Source organism: Phocoena sinus, chromosome 8, assembly GCF_008692025.1.
Source record: "Phocoena sinus isolate mPhoSin1 chromosome 8, mPhoSin1.pri, whole genome shotgun sequence".
Taxonomy (NCBI): Eukaryota; Metazoa; Chordata; class Mammalia; order Artiodactyla; family Phocoenidae; genus Phocoena; species Phocoena sinus.
Window position 1 is genome coordinate 56,925,323 of NC_045770.1, and position 19,223 is coordinate 56,944,545.

General features: G+C 48.5%; 1 protein-coding gene across 1 annotated transcript in view; it reads left to right on the forward strand.

Annotated features, from left to right (window-relative positions):
• The window catches only part of MAP6 (microtubule associated protein 6), an 88,761-nt gene that overhangs the window by 60,862 nt on the left and 8,676 nt on the right, over positions 1–19,223 (forward strand). The window contains exon 3 of the mRNA XM_032640713.1: positions 909–1,105. Coding sequence (XP_032496604.1) covers positions 909–1,105 — 197 coding nt within the window. The remainder of the gene's footprint in view (positions 1–908; positions 1,106–19,223) is intronic.

Below are 19,223 nucleotides of genomic sequence, written 5' to 3' on the forward strand. Positions count from 1 at the left end.
TGGACAGCGCTGGAGGCCTCACTGGGCGAGACTGCCCGCCCAAGCCTCTCAGTGAGGACGTTTGTGCACAGGAGCTCAGAAACAGGAAAGGCCGGCTCCTGCTGTGGTAGTAAACCGCCCAGAATCTCAGTGTCTTCCATCAACAAAGTTTATTTCTTTTTTATTTTTTGCGGCACGCGGGCCTCTCACTGTTGTGGCCTCTCCCGTTGTGGAGCACAGGCTCCGGACGTGTAGGCTCAGCGGCCATGGCTCACGGCCCCAGCCGCTCTGCGGCATGTGGGATCCTCCCGGACCGGGGCACGAACCCGTGTCCCCTGCATCGACAGGTGGACTCTCAACCGCTGCGCCACCGGGGAAGCCCAACCAAGGTTTATTTCTTACCAGTACGGGCCCACCGTGGGTGGGCTGCAGCTCTCTTCCTCGGCACCTCTTCCGTCTAGAACTCAGGGTGAAGAGCAGCCTCTCTGTGGCAGAGGAAAGGGGCACATTGGGAAGCACAGGCTGACTCTTGATCTTCTGTCTGGAGGTGACCCGTCACCTCTGCTCACATCTCATTGCCTAAAGCCACTCACGTGCCTGCCTGAGTTGAGCAGGATGGTGAGGTACCGTCCTCCCACGGGCAGGGCCAGCGGGGAGTGCATCACAGAACACAGTCCACCTGGCGGGGCCCAGGACGCAAGGGCTGGCGGCGTGGCCAGCGAGAGGACGGCCAGAACGGCTGACCGGGGGCTTCAGAGGGGAGATGCCGGATGCCCTAACGTCCCCGAAGAGGCTTTACACGCCATGCCCCTCCGAGTCCTGCGTTGTTACTGTTATCCTTTCACTAATCACGTCTTCTCTCTAAATTCGCCCTCCTACTCCCTCCCCTTCTGTGTTTCTGTTCGCCGTCTGTCTGTCTCTCCGTGCAGGTGGAGAAACCTAGTCTCCAGAGTTCCAAACCAAAAAAGACCTCAGCGAGCCATAAGCCCCCGAGGAAGGCCAAAGACAAGCAGGTGGTGTTGGGCCGGGCCTCCAAGAAAAAGAGCGCGGAGGGCGCCAGCGCTGCCCCGCCTGCTGACAAGGAGCAGAGCGCAGAGATGAACAATAAGCTGGCTGAGGCTAAAGAGTAATGCACTGCACTTCCCTTGCTTCTCCTCTTCCTTTTCTTTTTTCTTTTTCACTAACCAACAAAAAAGGCCACAAAATTGATTAGAGGCTTCCCATCTGCATGGGTCCTGAACGTCCCAGGAGCTCTTTGGTTTCTTTGAACAGACGGATCCTGTTTCAGAGACTGGGCGGCCTGCCTCCTGTGCAGATCTAGAGCAGGTCTGCGCCACGGGCCCCTGGACCAGCCGGAGCCTGTGTGCAGGGCGGTGCCTCCTGGCGGGGGAGAATATACCTGCCGAGGGAGGCCCGGGGACCACAGGGGAACCGTCCTGGCGGTGCTTAGACATGAATGTAGGGCGTTCCCCTCCTGTTCCTCCCCAGGGTCTGTGCCAGTGATCAATTTTGAACTTTAGATAAAAGTGTTCTTTTCCAAAACTCATGCGCTATAGAAGCTTGACCTGGGCTTCGGCAATTGACAAAATGTGTGGAAATATTTAACAAGCAAACAAAAATATTCTGGCCTTCATGTCAATAAAATGAGTTGCGTCTGTTAGGTTTAAGTAATTTTTTCATAGGCTCTTCTGTTAGAAACACGTGACTGCATTTAGTTTCCTATCAGTGGGCTTTAAATCGTATACCAAGTAAATGATGTGCCACTGATGACCAAAACTAGGCCAGGGCAAAAGGCTTAGGTGTTGTAGGTACACTCCAGACATCATAGGCAGATGACAAAAATGAGATTGTTTTCCTGTTAACTCTCCGCCTATCCAGTGCTGTGGATTTTGCAAAGTGACTGGTTACGGAGGACTGAGGAAGAAAGCTCAAGGTGTAAAGATAGTGTGTTTAGAATGTGGCTTTCTTGCTTCTGAGAAACACACAGCAGGAAGCAGATGTAGTGGCTGCTGTGACGATGTTTACTGTTCCTGCCTGGGCTCTGCTTGCTCTGTTCCTCAGAGAGGACAGGAGATGCTGAACTTCAGGTTATGGGAAATTTCTGTGACTTAGCCTAAGACGAGGACAGTCCCCTGCTATATGATTAGCAAGCGTTTTGGACCTCATTTCTGAATAAAAGCAGCTCTCCCTGCATTGTGTGTCTCGTGTCTGTGTGGCTAAAGCTGCCAGTGGCAGCAGTGCCACCTTAGCTGTGCTAGAGTTGTGCTGTAGGCATTAGCCAGGGAGTTGTGGAAAGACCCCACATACCTACTAGAAAAATTACATTTGCAAACCCCGTGGCGGCGCGTAGGTTGCGCAGTACTCTTTGTTTCCCACGTCCCCAGGGTGCTTCCTGTCGCCGTCACTCAGAAATCGCTGGGCTGTTGTGTGACACCAGCCTCTGCTCAGGCGTACTTTTCTTTTGTAATAAAAGTGGTAATGAGTGAAGTTCTCACGGTTCCCTACCTCAAAAGTCCCGTTAGGTCCTTCAAGTTGGAGGAAATAGAGCCTCCACAAGCTCTCTCATCTTCTGACCATTCGGGCAGCAAAATCCCCATTTACACCATTTTCTTTGTCACCTTTGGGCTGATTGGGAAGTCTCTTGCAAATTAATTGAGCCTGTGCTATGCAGGCCCTATTTCCTAAGAGGACAGAACCTGCAGAAATGAAGCGCTTGGCCAGGCCTCTCTGCCATCTTCCTTTCTGTCCCAGGGAAGGAACTGTGAGGAAGAAGTACCGAGCAAGGTAGAAAACGTTAGTGAGTTTCACGGTTTATGGATCACAGATTTTGATGCCTAGCTGGAAAGGGCTGGAGTAGATCTCGGTACTGATTCAGGTATTTGCTAGCTGATCTTAACAATAATCTCATGCTGAGAGCTCGGTCAGCATGGTCTTAACTTTGTCCAGAGAATCTGCCAACGTATGTTTGTTCTCTTGAGATCCGGCATTCGTCAGACATGTTGGTGTTAGCCACGATTTGGATTTCTCCGTAGAATAGTCCTCTATTTTTTTGCAGATCAAGTAAATCAAACTTTACGACGCACAGGGGACCATTCACTCAACGTTCGCTTATTGGATGCCTGTGTACCCGACACGGGGCCAGCCGTAGTGGGTAGCGTGTATAAATGTCTCCACCACAGCACAACCAGGATACGTAGGATTCCACCCCTGTGTCTGATTCAAGTTTGTGTTGCCCCAATTGTAGAGTTAACCACCCACCTTGTGGCCCCAGGCCCTGAGTTTCTTCCCTGCCCCACCTGACGCTTTAAATGACCTGTAGGGTGTCTTTTCAGGCCTTTAGTCTCCCCATCTTTTTAGTGCCTCCAACTGAGAAAACCCTGTTGGTAGTTCGCTTTGACTCTTGAATGTGTCACTTCACTGGCAAGAAACCTCCTTTGATTTCTACTGTTTACAAATAAAACTCAGCCGGTCTAGTTCTGCATCCCAAACGCGCTGACTGAAACTGATTTCAGTTTCACAAGCAGTGTTTTAGTGTTGCCTTTCTGAAGGTGGCCAAGCTTCAAATGCCTGTTCGCCCCATTTTTGTACACTTCCCTGTGGTTCCCTGACCTCCCCTGACAAAAGAGCTAGGACTGAAGCTTTCTCACCTTCTGCTTCACTCACCTGCAAAGATGATCCCTAAAGCTGTGCATTGGGTCCTTAAAGCTTTTTGTTATCTGCTGGTGCTCCCGTTACGCCTTTGCCTCTCTCAAGGCAGACCGGAAGCGTCTAATTACGATTTTGTGGCCTGGGTTTTGTTGCGTACCACAGATTGTCTATGTATGTGTAGCGCACACCTCTCTTGGTGCTATTTCATTCCTGCTGTTAGTAAGAAAATGACAAAAATATTCATGTATAGCCAATTGATTGTGACGTGCTTGTGGTCTGTGCTTGCTCAGAAAAAACAAACAAACAGTTTTTCCAATTATAAATAAATGCTAAAGACGAACACCACTTTCTTGATCTTATTTCCTTGGTAAGGCCCAGCTGAGTAGGTGAAGGAACCAACTTTTGCCATTTGAGCCGCTCTCCACGAGATGAGCTGCACCCCGCAGTTTCTCTGGGGTTCTCCGTAACGCAGCTTGACTCTTTTAGATACTTGCCTCTCAGATACTAATTGCAAGCAGTCAGAGCTAAGTGTTGGGAAAGGCGACGATGGACCGGGAGACCCAGTGGCCAACAAGGTAGTGTAACGATCTGATCCCATGTAGCTGGGGGTGAGTGGCCAGCACCACCTCGCCACACTGGGAGGCTGGCCCCCGACCTCCACCCTCTTCCCGTCAACCCGCAGGACTGTCTGTTATGGCTTTTCTCCTCCCAAGAGATGGCAGAGGTGCCTTCATTTATTTAACCTGGTCACTGTGGAGGCTCCACGCTCAGGGGCTGGCTCACTGTGTGGGTGATGGCGTGACAGTCGGGTGTGCGCCTAACACGGGGGTGTGGAAGCTGCCGTAAGGGAGTCCAAACAAGGTAACGACAGGCCAGGGAGCTGGGAGCTCAGATGGAGGACAGGATTCTTCCCACCGGGAGTGGGGAATCTGTAGTCTTCATGGGGGGGAACCTTGGAGAGTGGGTGGCATATGGGTATGCGGGGCACGCAGGGGCAGGCCTACAGGCAGGAGAGCAGAAGGGTGGGCACCTCAGAGCCAGGGCCGAGGGTGCCCACTTGGATGTCCTTCTGCTGGAATGGGAGACAAAAGATTCTATCCTTTGGGATCCCGCTTCCTTGTGCCAGTGCATGTTGATTGAATACCTCTCATGTGCCAGGCATTGTGCTTGGAGCAGAGAAGCAGGATGGCTGAGACCCCACCTCCAATCACAGTGAAACATGAAGAAGGAGTCTGTTCTAGCAGATTCTGTGGATCAGGGAGGACCTCAGTGGATGGGCAAGTGGCGACCTAGTGAACAGAGCCGGGTTGGGGGCGGCCAGTCATGACAGGCAGAAGGGCTGCAAGAGCAGAGATGTGGGAGCCAATGCCAGGTGAGCTCAGTCCTTGGGAGGGTCGGGGTGCCGTGGACGTCCTGGTGCTGTCGGGGGAGGGGGAGGTCACTAACCAGGGTCTCTATTCACACCCCCAGCTGTACCCCACCTACGCATGCTCCCACCATCGTGCTTCTCACCCTCACCCTCAAACCGGGCACCAGCCACAGGTCCCCTCTTGCTCTAGGCTGGGAGCTCTAGGCTGGGACTCATTCTGTTGCTGTTTCTCAAAATCTGGGCTTTGAGTAGGAGCCGTGGTAGGAATAATCAAGGATCATGTATGTGGAACAAAACACTATATATTTGTTTTCCAGATGAACAGAAAGCATTCCACCCACCTGCCTGCTTTTGTATGAGGCAGAAAATGCAAAATACTGTCCAATAATAAAACGTACCTAAAAGTATAACATTAGCTCTCTTTTGATCAGTGAAGAATTGTTTGATCAAAACTAGGGATTGAGAGATGAAAAGACAGGAGAAGTAGAAACAGGCAAAGAGAGAAGACACCCAGAAAACACACATGTATGAAGACACTGAGGATAGCCCAGGAGAAGGTGAGACACACTCAGAATCGAAGGGCAAGAATGGGCAGCGGAGAAGCAGGAAGGTGGGAACCACCCCGTGGTCAGGCTCACCCGGAGCCTCAGCCTCACTTCCGCTGTGCTCCCTGATGCTGCCCAAGCCCAGGAGGCAAATCTCCACCCCTTACTATCATCACCTCCCTGAAACAGCAAATGAAGTTAAAACCAGCCTCTAGTTTTAAAATAGGTCCCCACTGCTACATTCATTATAAGCGTAGTTTAATCCTTCCTTAGAGTTTGTGTTCTTAGTGAGGTTCTTCCCTCATTTTTTTTTTTCCACTAGGGTTTAAAAATGCACGGCCTGCTTCCCATAGATTCAGGGAGTGTCAAGTGGACGCCCTCTGTGTGCGGACTCCCTCTATGTGCATCATGGTTTCAAGGCCCTCTCCCTGCCAAAATGCTTAGAGCAGTTCACATTTTCAGGACCTCAGGTATAAAACGTTTCTTTCAGGATGTAGACCGTGGACCATCTACAGTTAAGGGGAGACCTAGAGCAGCCCCACCTGAGGCCAATAGGGCAGGGACAGCGGCAGGGACAGCTGAGCCGAGACAGGAGAGGCAGCTGTTTCCAACCAATGGAACCAACCCTGCTCGGCTTCCCCTCGGGCAGAACCCGGCACGTGATCCCAAGCTCTCCATCGCACTGCCACTGATGCATCGATCCTCATGACACCTAGACCATCCTAGAATAGCTCTAATAACAGAGTTGCCATCCTTACATATTTTCTTCCTTAGCATGTGAATACAGGTTAACGGTGGCGGTGCCCTTAGGCCTTTACCGGGTTCATGGATGGACGTCGGTGGCAGCTATGCCAGTCTGTGTCTTTCACTAAACACAGACTGTCCTCCTCTAAAACTTGGGACACTAATACCCACCTCATATGAGAGGAGTGAGGATGAAATGACTTGATGGCTATAGGGAACCCATAGTGGACACTAAGTAGAGCTCATTTCAGGCCCCTCTGCCTTCCCTGTACAGTACTTGAAAGGTCTGTGTTCTCTGTCCTTCTGATAATTACTCTGACAGTATATGAAGCTGATTGAGGCAAACACTGATCAAGAAGAACACTTTTAAAGAATCCCAGCTACTGAATTACCTTGAGTTCACAAACCTAAGCAATAATATTCTAAGAATTTATAACTACCAATTGCTTACGAAACCTTTCTTTCTGTGCAGTCCCGCTGAGCCCTCCTGATGTAGTGGAGCAGGTGTTTGCACCAGGTGACAGACAAGAGAGGGAAGCTCAGGGAGGAGGGTGTCTGCCAGCTGCACCTGGCTGCTCCACAGCCTGGGCTGCTTCTCCCTTTCACCCAAGGGAGGAGGCCGGCCTGAAGGGAGTCAGGTTTCAGATAAGTTGGACTCCTAAGCTATATCCTCACCTCGAGGTGCCCTGTCTGCTTGGGCAAACTGCAGGCTAACCTAGGATCCCCTCTAAATCTTGGGAACCAGATACAAATGAGGGGAAGTAAGAGTTGGGTCAGGTTTTCACACACAACTGGCTCAGACATCCTGAATGAATTGACCAATTGTCTCGGCCAAATATATAGGTTTTCTCCTTTGGGTGCTAAATTAACTGACTGGGTTATTGAATACAGAATGATCCAACTGTTTTCATTCATAAGAAATATACTTGGTACTAGAGATACCAAGATAAAACAGGTGCCCAAACCTGACACTGGAGGTGTTGGATCAGAGACCGCCAGCTTGTGCATTTTATTTCAAGCAGTGGAACCGAGCTTAACTCTGTGTCCCTTGTCCTCATATAAGTGGCCCTCAGTCGCTTGTTAATTTGGTATTGTGTATATCTATTTCAAACTGGACATCTTACCTGGGGCCAAGGGAGCTTCAGATGCTGAGATACACAAATTACCGCCACTGGTACTGGTTTAAGCTGCCAGAGGGATCTTTAGAACATGCAGTTCTGACCATGTTGCGCCCTGCTTTACACCGTCCGTGGGTTCCTCTCTCGGCCTGCAGAAGCTTATGTCTGCTCAGCGCGCCATGCTGCTTCTCACCTCCATGCTTTACCCACGCTCACCCACCTGCTCAGATTGCCCTTCTCCTGCTTCTCCACCTGGCTAACTCATCCTTCAAGACTCCGCTCAGGGGACAGCTCCAGGAAGCCTTTCCCGCACCTCCCAGGCTGGGTAAGATGCTCCCTGTGTGTTCTTCATCGTGGAACTTAGCACACGTACTGTGTCATCTGCTCATATGTGTGTGTGTGTGTCCCCCCCCACTAGACTATGCTCCCCCAGGGAAAGACCCTGTCCTTCTGCTCATCTTGTAGCCCTAGCTCCCAGCCCATTGTCTTCCACAGATAATGTCTTCTAAAGTGTTTGCTGAATGAACAGTGAGCGAATGAATGACTGATGATATCCACCATCTGCCTCCATAGGCACCACCGAGCCTCCGCAAGGCTTTATTCTGCCTAGTAACTGGTTCTGCTCACAAGACAGGGGTGGTGTCAAGAAAGGTCACGGCAACGGCTGAGCACGGAGGAGTCAACCGCTGCTTTTATACTGGCCAGCCTCTGGGCCAGCCTCCTCTGTGCGTCATGTGGCCACTTTTTCTAAACAGTCCTGACTTCATAAAATCATAGACTCATGGTTAGAGGGTAATCTTAAGAGGCTGGCTGAGCCCAGCCCCTGCCCAGTGCAGAGCTGCTAACTCCATGATGGCAGAGGCATCCTCCAGGGGCGTGTCTTAGCAAAAAGGGCTGGGAATTAGAGCCAGCAGGCCTGGTTCTAAATCCAAGCTCTACTAGTTACTAGCTGTGTAACCTTGGCTGAGTTTCTTACTTTCTTTGAGCCTCAAAGAAATAACAAGAATACAAGTATCAACCGCTACCCAGATCTATATGACTCCCAAATTCAGAAGGTAGGGGTTCGGTCAGCAAGGAATAGAGTGTGACCTGAATCTGTTTGGTTCGAGTGTGGGTAGCAGGTGGTAAGAGGTCTGATCACAGAAAATCCTGTTTGTGATTCAGAGGACTATTACGAGGGCCCCGTGAGGGTGCATACGAAGGCCTCTGTGAACTGTAGGTGGAACACCCTTGTCACAGTTCACTTTATGGGTAATTTGCTCACCACCACTTCCCAGTTACTTACCACCCTTAGTCCCAACGGAGTGGTGGTGGCTGGAGCTACACGTGGCAAAGCCACACTCTCTGCCACACAACAGCTTGAGATGATGCCCCTCTAGTACTGGCTCTTGCTGCCCCCTCGCGTTCCCAGCCCTTCCCCAGCCCCTCCTCCCTGAGCACCTTATTAATCAACCTCCTGGTGCAGATTCCATTTCTGCAATTACATGGTCATTTTCATTGATCCCCTCTGGACACACCAAACCAATTTTTGATTAATGGCTCAAGATCCCATCCTTTGCTTTAGATGGGGTGGGGGGAAGGACAAAGATTGATTTGCAAGTTCCCAGGTAGACAAGAACTGAGCTATTACTGTCTGGCGGCCTTAGTCCAGCACTTCACTTTTTTTTTTTTAACATCTTTATCGGAGTATAATTGCTTTACAATGGTGTGTTAGTTTCTGCTTTATAACAAAGTGAATCAGCTATATGTATACATATATCCCCATATCTCCTCCCTCTTGCGTCTCCCTCCCTCCCACCCTCCCTATCCCACCCCTCCAGGTGGTCACAAAGCACCGAGCTGATCTCCCTGTGCTATGCGGCTGCTTCCCACTAGCTTTTGGTTTTACATTTGGTACTGTATATATGTACTTGCCACTCTCTCACTTTGTCCCAGCTTACCATTGCCCCTCCCCATGTTCTCAAGTCCATTCTCTAATAGGTCTGTGTCTTTATTCCCATCCTGCCCCTAGGTTCTTCATAACCATTTTTTTTTATATTTCGTATATATGTGTTAGCATACGGTATTTGTTTTTCTCTTTCTGACTTACTTCACTCTGTATGACAGACTCTAGGTCCATCCACCTCACTACAAATAACTCAATTTCGTTTCTTTTTATGGCTGAGTAATATTCCATTGTATATATGTGCCACATCTTCTTTATCCATTCATCTGTCGATGGACACTTAGGTTGCTTCCATGTCCTGGCTATTGTAAATAGTGCTGCAGTGAACATTGGGGTGCGTGTGTCTTTTTGAATTATGGTTTTCTCAGGGTATATGCCCAGTAGTGGGACTGCTGGGTCACATGATAGTTCTATTTTTATTTTTTGTTTTTTTTTTTGCGGTACGTGGGCCTCTCACTGTTGTGGCCTCTCCCGTTGCGGAGCACAGGCTCCGGACGCGCAGGCTCAGTGGCCATGGCTCACGGGCCCAGACGCTCCGCAGCATGTGGGACCTTCCCAGACCGGGGCACGATCCTGCGTCCCCTGCATCGGCAGGCGGACTCTCAACCACTGCGCCACCAGGGAAGCCCTATTTTTAGTTTCTTAAGGCACCTCCATCCTGTTCTCCATAGTGGCTATATCAATTTACATTCCCACCAACAGTGCAAGAGGGTTCCCTTTTCTCCACACCCTCTCCAGCATTTATTGTTTCTAGATTTTTTGATGATGGCCATTCTGACTGGTGGGAGGTGATACCTCATTGTAGTTTTGATTTGCATTTCTCTAATGATTAATGACGTTGAGCATTCTTTCATGTGTTTGTTGGCCATCTGTACATCTTCTTTGGAGAAATGTCTATTTAGGTCTTCTGCCCATTTTTGGATTGGGTTGTTTGTTTTTTTGATATTGAGCTGCACGAGCTCAATATGGAGACTTTGGAGATTTTGGAGTAAATTTTGGAGATTAATGCTTTGTCAATTGCTTCATTTGCAAATATTTTCTCCCATTCTGAGGGTTGTCTTTTGGTCTTGTTTATGGTTTCCTTTGCTGTGCAAAAGCTTTGAAGTTTCATTAGGTCCCATTTGTTCATTTTTGTTTTTATTTCCATTTCTCTAGGAGGTGGGTCAAAAAACATCTTGCTGTGATTTATGTCATAGAGTGTAAATGCCTGTGTTTTCCTCTAAGAGTTTGATAGTTTCTGGCCTTACATTTAGGTCTTTAATCCATTTTGAGCTTATTTTTGTGTATGGTGTTATGGAGTGATCTAATCTCATACTTCTACATGTACCTGTCCAGTTTTCCCAGCACCACTTATTAAAGAGGCTGTCCTTTCTCCACTGTACATTCCTGCCTCCTTTATCAAAGATAAGGTGACCATATGTGCGTGGGTTTATCTCTGGGCTTTCTATCCTGTTCCATTGATCTATATATCTGTTTTTGTGCCAGTACCATACTGTCTTGATTACTGTAGCTTTGTAGTATAGTCTGAAGTCAGGGAGCCTGATTCCTCCAGCTCCGTTTTTTGTTCTCAAAATTGCTTTGGCAATTCGGGGTCATTTGTGTTCCCGTACAAATTGTGAAACTTTTTGTTCTAGTTCTGTGAAAAATGCCAGTGGTAGTTTGATAGGGATTGCATTGAATCTGTAGATTGCTTTCAGTAGTATAGTCATTTTCACAATGTTGGTTCTTCCAATCCAAGAACATGGTATATCTCTCCATCTGTTTGTATCATCTTTAATTTCTTTCATCAGTGTCTTATAGTTTTCTGCATACAGGTGTTTTGTCTCCTTAAGTAGGTTTATTCCTAGGTATTTTATTCTTTTTGTTGCAATGGTAAATGAGAGTGTTTCCTTAATTTCTCTTTCAGATTTTTCATCATTAGTGTATAGGAATGCCAGAGATTTCTGTGCATTAATTTTGTATCCTGCTACTTTACCAAATTCATTGATTAGCTCTAGTAGTTTTCTGGTAGCATCTTTAGGATTCTCTATGTAGAGTATCACATCATCTGCAAACAGTGACAGCTTTACTTCTTCTTTTCCGATTTGGATTCCTTTTATTTCTTTTTCTTCTCTGATTGCTGTGGCTAAAGCTTCCAAAACTATGTTGAATAATAGTGGTGAGAGTGGACAACCTTGTCTTGTTCCTGATCTTAGAGGAAGTGAAGTCAGTTTTTCACCATTGAGAACAATGTTGGCTGTGGATTTGTCATATATGGCCTTTATTATGTTCAGGTAAGTTCCCTCTATGCCTACATTTTGGAGGGGTTTTCATCATAAATCGGTGTTGAATTTTGTCAAAAGCTTTTTCTGCATCTATTGAAATGATCATATGGTTTTTCTCCTTCAATTTGTTAATATGGTGTATCACCTTGATTGATTTGTGTATGCTGAAGATCCTTGCATTCCTGGGATAAACCCCACTTGATCATGGTGTATGATGCTTTTAATGCAGAACTTCACATTTTTAAAAGCATCATTAGCAGGATTGTCAGATTCATGGTAGCTCATCGAGACAGTCAACTATGCCCCTGACTTTGCCTTCTTGGTGTTAAAACAACCAAGGGAGGTTTTAAAGTATTTTTTATACAAATGGGAATTTATTTAGTTCTTAGGAGGTTATATCCAGAAAAGGTACTTACCAGCAAAAATGTAAAAAGGAAAACACAGGGACTTCCCTGGTGGTCCAGTGGTTAAGACTCCATGCTTCCACTGCAGGGGGCATGGGTTCGATCCCTGGTCAGGGAACTAAGATCCCACATGCCACCCATGGCGCAGCCAAAAAATAAATAAAGTAAAAAATTTTTAAAGAAAAAGCAACAACAACACAGGGCAGAAAACAAAACTATCTAGCTATGTACTGCAACCATCTCCCTGTACTTCAGGAGAACACATCTACCCACAGGGGACCTGGAGTGGTGGAGAAAAATCTGAACTAAGAATCTGCCCCAGCTGTCTGGTGCCACTTCTGTAAAATGCAGAGGTGGCACAACCTAGGGGAAGGGAAGGAGCACTTATTTGACCTTTACACAGTTGTTCGCATTTAATCCTCACAATAGGGCTAGAGAGTCTGTTGTAGGCATCATCCCCATTCACAGATAAACAAGTCTAGACTAGGTGATTAAATAACAAAGTCACACAACTTGTAAGTGGTGAGCCAGGATTTGGAGCCTGGTTTGGGTGACTGAAACCCATTCCTTGTCCAGTACTTGGGACCATCTCTAGGATTCCTACTGTAGAGAATTCCTGAAAGGGCAGTCTCTTCATCCTCTCTCTTCCTTGCTCCAAAACCTTCGGTGACCCTAAGTATTCTCATCATCTTTGGAAAGTGAGTCAGATGAAGGTCACAGATGCTGAGTTTGATCAGCACAGTCACTACCTCCTACCCCTCCCCCACCCAGAATTAAGCCTTGTGGTGGCAGCCATTTTTTTAGCCATGGTCCTAGCCTCTCTTCCTGTGCAGATGAGCCACATCTGGGTGGACTCCCTTTGTAGCCCCGGGCTGGTAGACTGGCTGGCAGCCATACAGGTAGGGTTTACAGGTGTGGGTGCAGATGGGCACTCTTAGACCAGGATGCCCCTGTTTTCTGAGACGATCTTCTTTGCCAGGGTCTGCTGAACCCCAGGAGGTAAACCAGGGAGGTCCTCGTGTAGTAGATGCGGGAAGGGCTGAGGCGAAGAGGGACTGGTTCTTGGAGTCCCAGAGGGGCAACTCTCAGGAGAAACAGTTGGGAGCTCGAAGCTGGGGACCTGCAGAGGTCAATGGCTGCAGCCTCCTGGACCAGGAAGAACCAGTCAGAGTCATGTCAAGCCAGACGCAGTTCAGACCTCTGCTGACAAATTTGGAATCTCTATGGTTGAAGCCACACCCCTGAGGGATACTGTTGTAAAAAGGAAAGAGCTTGACCGAAAGTCTGTCATCCTCAGTTAAGGTCTTGACGTTGCCACCGACTCACTATGTGACCCTTCGGAGCCCCGCTTCCACCTCTGGAAAATGGGGGCACGAGTGACCCCTGTCTGCCTCGGTGACGGGCTGCTGTGAGAATACAATGTGCCACATTGGATGTAAAGTCCTCTTAGAAAACCATAAAGAGAGGTTACAGTTTGGGAGGACAAAAAAGGTGCTAAGGCAGTTAAGAATAGGAAAGCATTTGTGTGTCTTGTAAATGCAGTTGTTAGAATTTGATCTTGTGTGAGTTTTTGTTTTTAATCTTCCCATTTGGGGTGCAGGCCTCCTGTATGTGCCAGCCCTATGCCAGGGTGCTCTGGCTCTCCACTCTCGTCAGTAGCCTGGCACTGAGTAGGCATTTATTAAAAGTTTGTGGAAAGATGGAGTGAGTAAAGAGGAGGGGAGGGCGAAGGGTGGGGAAGGAGAGAGGGAGGGAGGGAAAGACAGAGGAAAGAGAGTGCAGCAGACATGGTCTCTGCCCTAAAGAGCCCCAGTCTGGAGAGGCAGCTACAGAACGGTTGGCAGCTCATCTGATGGAGGCTGCTGTGATGGGGCGAGGGGATGGGGACAGAGGGGAGCTGCGGGGACACAGGAGAAGGAGTACTCGACCCCTGGAGGTGGAGGGTCAGGGTGATCTCCCTGAGGGAGTAACCCCGGACCTGAACCTTTAGTTGCTGAGGGCGTTACTAGGCAGATGGGCAGTGGTGCTGGGCAACAGCACTGACATGCCTTAGAGAGAGCTGCCGAGGGCCGTATCAGTAGAGGTGCCAGGGCAGAGGCGCCAGGTGCTGCTTCTTGGAGACTGTAACTGCGACATCCCTTTCAGTTCTGGGGGCACACTTTCCAAGGGAGGGAAGCCAACGGAGATGTGCAGTGAGGAGAGCAGTCAGGACGGTGCGGGCTCTGAGCTGTTGGGGGACATGCGTTGCCCAGAGAAGCCAGGAATATCTTCAGATCTCAGTCCTGGGTCAGGCAGCGTGGCATTCTCTGGAAGGGTGGCCCCACGGCACAGAACCCGGATCAGGGCAGGGACACAGGGAGTGGAGCTGACAGAAATACAGGCTTCTGCTCAGGGTCCAGGCTACAGAGGGTGGGCTGCCTCACCCGCTGTGTGGCCCTGACCCCCCCGCCAGGGCAGCGCAGGCAGAGGCTGGGGCCAGCCAGCGGGAGACAGCATCACAAGTTCGGGAGACCCGATGACCCCCAGGTCTGTCCCTTCAGCCTGGGCACCTTTGAAGTGGCTCTGTGGAGTTGTGCTCTCAGGGCCCAGAGAGAAAGGACTTCTCAAGCAAAGTGACGTCTTCGCACTGAAAGGACTTCCAGCCTTCTCCAGTTGGAGAAACTCAGGCAGGTGAGGGCTTGGGGCCAGGGCTGATGGTCCTGGTGCACTGGTAGCTTTACAGTGTTCGTGGTGTGCACCCGACACGGGGGGCTCCGCAAGTCAGGGCCCCGGGCTCATTCCCACCTGTTCCCCCAGCAGAGGACCTAACCCAGAGCGCAGGCTCAGCAGACTTTGTCCAATGAATGGATAAAAGAGAAAAAAACATCAAATAGAATAAAGAGAAAAACTATATGCCAGCCACCCATTACTCCCACAAATGGCCGCCAGGTGCTATGAGCCAGACACTAGGCACTGACGATGCAGAGATGAACAAAACAGCCCATGAGCCAGGGGGAGAGGCAGGCAATTACCAAACACCATGACAATTGCTAGAATAGAGGCCACAGAGTCCTGTGGGGGGGAGGGGCGGGGCGCGAGTTCTTGTTTTGAGAAGGCCTTGTCTCCTGCAATTCTTCATAAGAATAACAAGCCTTTCAAAGACGGTTTCCTTGACACCCCGCCTCGGGTAACTGCATCTCTTATAACGTGTTGGGAGCTCTGTCTGTGTCTAGGGAACATGGGTGCCTGTCCAGGGCCCTTGGAGGCAGACAGGAGGAGACAAAGCTGTGAAATCGCCTGGCCCACTGTCCCCCCTCCTCCTGCAGGGCCCCTCTCAGCCCCTCCTGCCCATCTTTGTTTCAAGTGAGTTTGCTCCATCCCTTCTACCCACCCAGTGAGATTTTGAGAGGCCTCTATTTAGTCCTGGACCTGCTATTTCTAGCTGTGTGGCTTTGGGAGAGCTGCTTGCCCACTCCGGGCCTAGTTTCCCATCTGTAGAGTGAGACATTGGACCAGATCGCCAAGTCCCTTTCTGGGACTAACATTTAGTTAATACTAAATATCACCTGTATTCCAGGGGTCATGCCATGAGTGTTTCCATAAATGAATCCTCCCTGGAAGGTGGGTGCTGTAATCCCCATTTTATAGATTAAGGAAACTGAAACGTTGCAGCCTGGATGCCCATGATGACACCATGGCTAGGATGGAGTTGAGTCAGCCTTCGAACCCAGCTCTTCTGGCCTCGAGCACAGTCAGTGCACTTTCTCCTCCAGCAGCCTGCTCTATACCGTCCAAGAAATGACCATACCCAGCACCGAGCCTGGCACATGGTTATTGCTCAGGAAATATGAGTTTCTTACTTTCTCAGGGCTTTTCTAAGCTGTGGAAGCAGGGGGTTCAAGGACAGGGTCTATAGGTCCCTGATTTCTGAACAGGGCCCTATACCAGGAGCACTGCCCCAACTCTGGGCTGCTGTGATGGTGCATCAGGAGAGTCTGAGAAGAAAAAAAAAACCAGGTGGATTATGGGATTAGAGCTGTGTGCAATGGCAAGAATCAGCCTTTCTCCAGATAGTCTCGGGGCAGTGCTTGGTAATTCTGTTTACAGACTCTAATAAAGCTTGGATCCAAGGTCAGCGTGTGTGTACCCAGGAGGCATTGCCTGTCACCATGGAAACAGGAAGAAGGGCAGAAAACTAAGTTCCTAAGACTTTGGTTGTCTCATGTAACCTTGGAACGCTACATTTTGCAAATAGAACAGAGCCTGGCACAGAAAAGTCTCTCATTTATTCATTCATTCGACAAGTATCTAGTCAGGGCTTTCCCTGGGTCAGGCACTGTTTTAGGTACAATGATTTACGAAATTGACACGGTCCTGCCCTTTGAAGCTTCAGTCTAGTAGGAGAAACATGAACGGAAAAGAATGCAAGTAATTAGCTGTGGTAAGGGATGTGAAAGAAAGTGTCAGAGACTAGGAGAGCCTGTAGCAGGGGCCTGGTCACATCTGCTTCCCTGGGAAGGTGAGCTGAGAGACGGAGGATGAGTAGTATGAACAGGAGACGAGGAAGCAAGAGAAGGTCACAGGAGGAGACAACAGCATGTGCAAAAGATGTAAATGGAAAGGAGCAGGGCATGGGAGGCTGGGGCGTAGAGAGCTGGGTGACGGTGGGAGCAGGCTGGTCAGCGAGGTGAGGCCATGGAACAGGGTAAAACCTCTTTATTCTCAGCGCAAGGACAAACCTTGAAGAGTCCTCAGCAGGGGAAGGGTTTGCTTTTTTGAAAGGTCATCCTGATTTCTGTGTGAAGAATGGATTGGAGGAGGGGCCAGGGATACCAGTTAGGGGACGGTGACAGTGGTCCACAGAGATGATGGCACAGCTGGTGGGGGAAGGGAGGGAGGGAAAGAAATGTCAATATTCAGGAAATAAATGTTAGGTACCGGAACAGATGGTTCCTGATGGATTGGGTGAAGGTTTTGAGGGAGTCGAAAGTATCTAGGATGACTCTGAGTTTCTGGCTGGGACCATGGGATAGATGATGAACCAGGTTTCAGCAACAATAATTTGTACATCTTTCTGTTTGACCTTCTTTGCTCCAGGTACTGTGCTGAGCATTGGGGCTGCAGGCCAGGTGGATGGCCCCTGGCTTCAGGGAGTTCACAGTCGAATGGGGGGAAAACTGACATGCGATTAGGGTATCAATGAATGTGGGGAGAGACTGTAAAATGGTGCTGCAAGGGAGATACAGACAAAACTAATTTGGAGAGGTGCATCCAGGAAGACCTTGTAAGGTGGGATCTGAGCCAAGCCATCAGGGACAGACAGGAAAAGCGGGTTAAAGAGGGCAATCCAGGCAGCAGCAACAAAGCAGCAGCGGGGGGTGGCCAGAGGACAGTGCAGGAGGGTGAGGCTGCAGGGCTGCCCACCACCTTCCCTGCCTTCTTCCAGGGCTGCCAGGAGGCTCCAGTGAGCTAAAGTAATGAGCGTGTGATCATCTGATAAACTCTTACACAGTTATTATGGTCATGGACTTATTCATGTAAGGCACAAAAGCACTCTATAGATGCCACAAATTATCATTTCAGATCCCTGGCCAACAGGATCATCGAATCCTCTGTCATAATTGTCCCTGACATTTGTATTGCTATCCCCATTTTACAGGTGAGGAAACTGAGGTCTATTGTGGTTGGGTAATTGCCCAAGGTCTGGCAGGCAATTAGCATCACAGAAACCAAGAGAAAGCCAGCAGGTCGTTCTAGTTTCTAAGAGGGTACACAGGCTGGGAGGTGAAAGGAACCTGTCTCATATGCTGTCCTGAGAAGATCTGCAGCTGGCTCAAGGCACCAGACTCAGACTCAGTTGTGCAGGTTGGGCTGCGCCCCTGGGCAGCTGGCCTGTGGGCTGAGTGGAACTGAACCCAGCCCATCTCCACTCACCTACCACGCATCGGCTTCCACCCTGGGGGAGTGGCTCTGTCTCATTCACACAGATGGCACTGTGAGTGGTGGGACATTTTACAGATGGGGAGCCTGGCAGGCCACCATGGAACGAAGTGATGGCCAGTCAGTGTCAATGAGAGTTTTATGTTGCCCCTGAGAGTGGTTTTGTTCACAGGAAAACCAACCAAGACTGCATTCGTTTTAAAAACAAAAGCTTAATTTATAAAAGTAACAAACTTAAAAATCTAGTAAAATTTAACAAACTCTTTTAAGGAGGATTTTATAACTTAATTCAATTCCCCTAAATATTTTAAAATAAATTGTAAGTAATTTAAAATAAACTAAGCTTAAAAATATGTTTACTACTGGTAAATAAAAGTTCCATCATTGTTTACAAAATTTATAAAATTGTCTTATATCTTTCTTTTTTTTTCAACATCTTTATTGGAGCATAATTGCTTTACAATGGTGTGTTTGTTTCTGCTTTATAACAAAGTGAATCAGCTATACATATATCCCCATGTCTCCTCCCTCTTGTGTCTCCCTCCCACCATCCCTATCCCACCCCTCTAAGTGGTCACAAAGCACCGAGCTGATCTCCTTATGCTATGCGGCTGCTTCCCACTAGCTATCTATTGCACATTTGGTATTGTATATATGTCCATGCCACTCTCTCACCTCATGCCAGCTTACCCTTTCCCCTCCCCATGTCCTCAACTCCATTCTCTACATCTGTGTCTTTATTCCTGTCCTGCCATTGGTTTCTTCAGAACCATTTTTTTTTAAGATTCCATATATATGTGTTAGCATACGGTATTTGTTTTTCTCTTTCTGACTTACTTCACTCTGTATGACAGACTAGGTCCATCCACCTCACTACGAATAACACAATTTCATTTCTTTTTATGGCTGAGTAATATTCTATTGTATATATGTGTCACATCTTCTTTATCCATTCATCTGTCGACAGACACTTAGGTTACTTTCATGTCCTGGCTATTGTAAATAGAGCTGCAATGAACATTGTGGTACATGACTCTTTTTGAATTATGGTTTCTCAGGGTATATGCCCAGTAGTGGGATTGCTGGGTCGTATGGTAGCTCTATTTTTAGTTTTTTAAGGAACCTCCATACTGTTCTCCATAGTGGCTGCATCAATTTACATTCCCACCAGCAGTGCAAGAGGGTTCCCTTTTCTCCACACCCTCTCCAGCATTTATTGTTTGTAAATGCTTTGATGATGACCATTCTGACTGGTGGGAGGTGATACCTCATTGTAGTTTTGATTTAC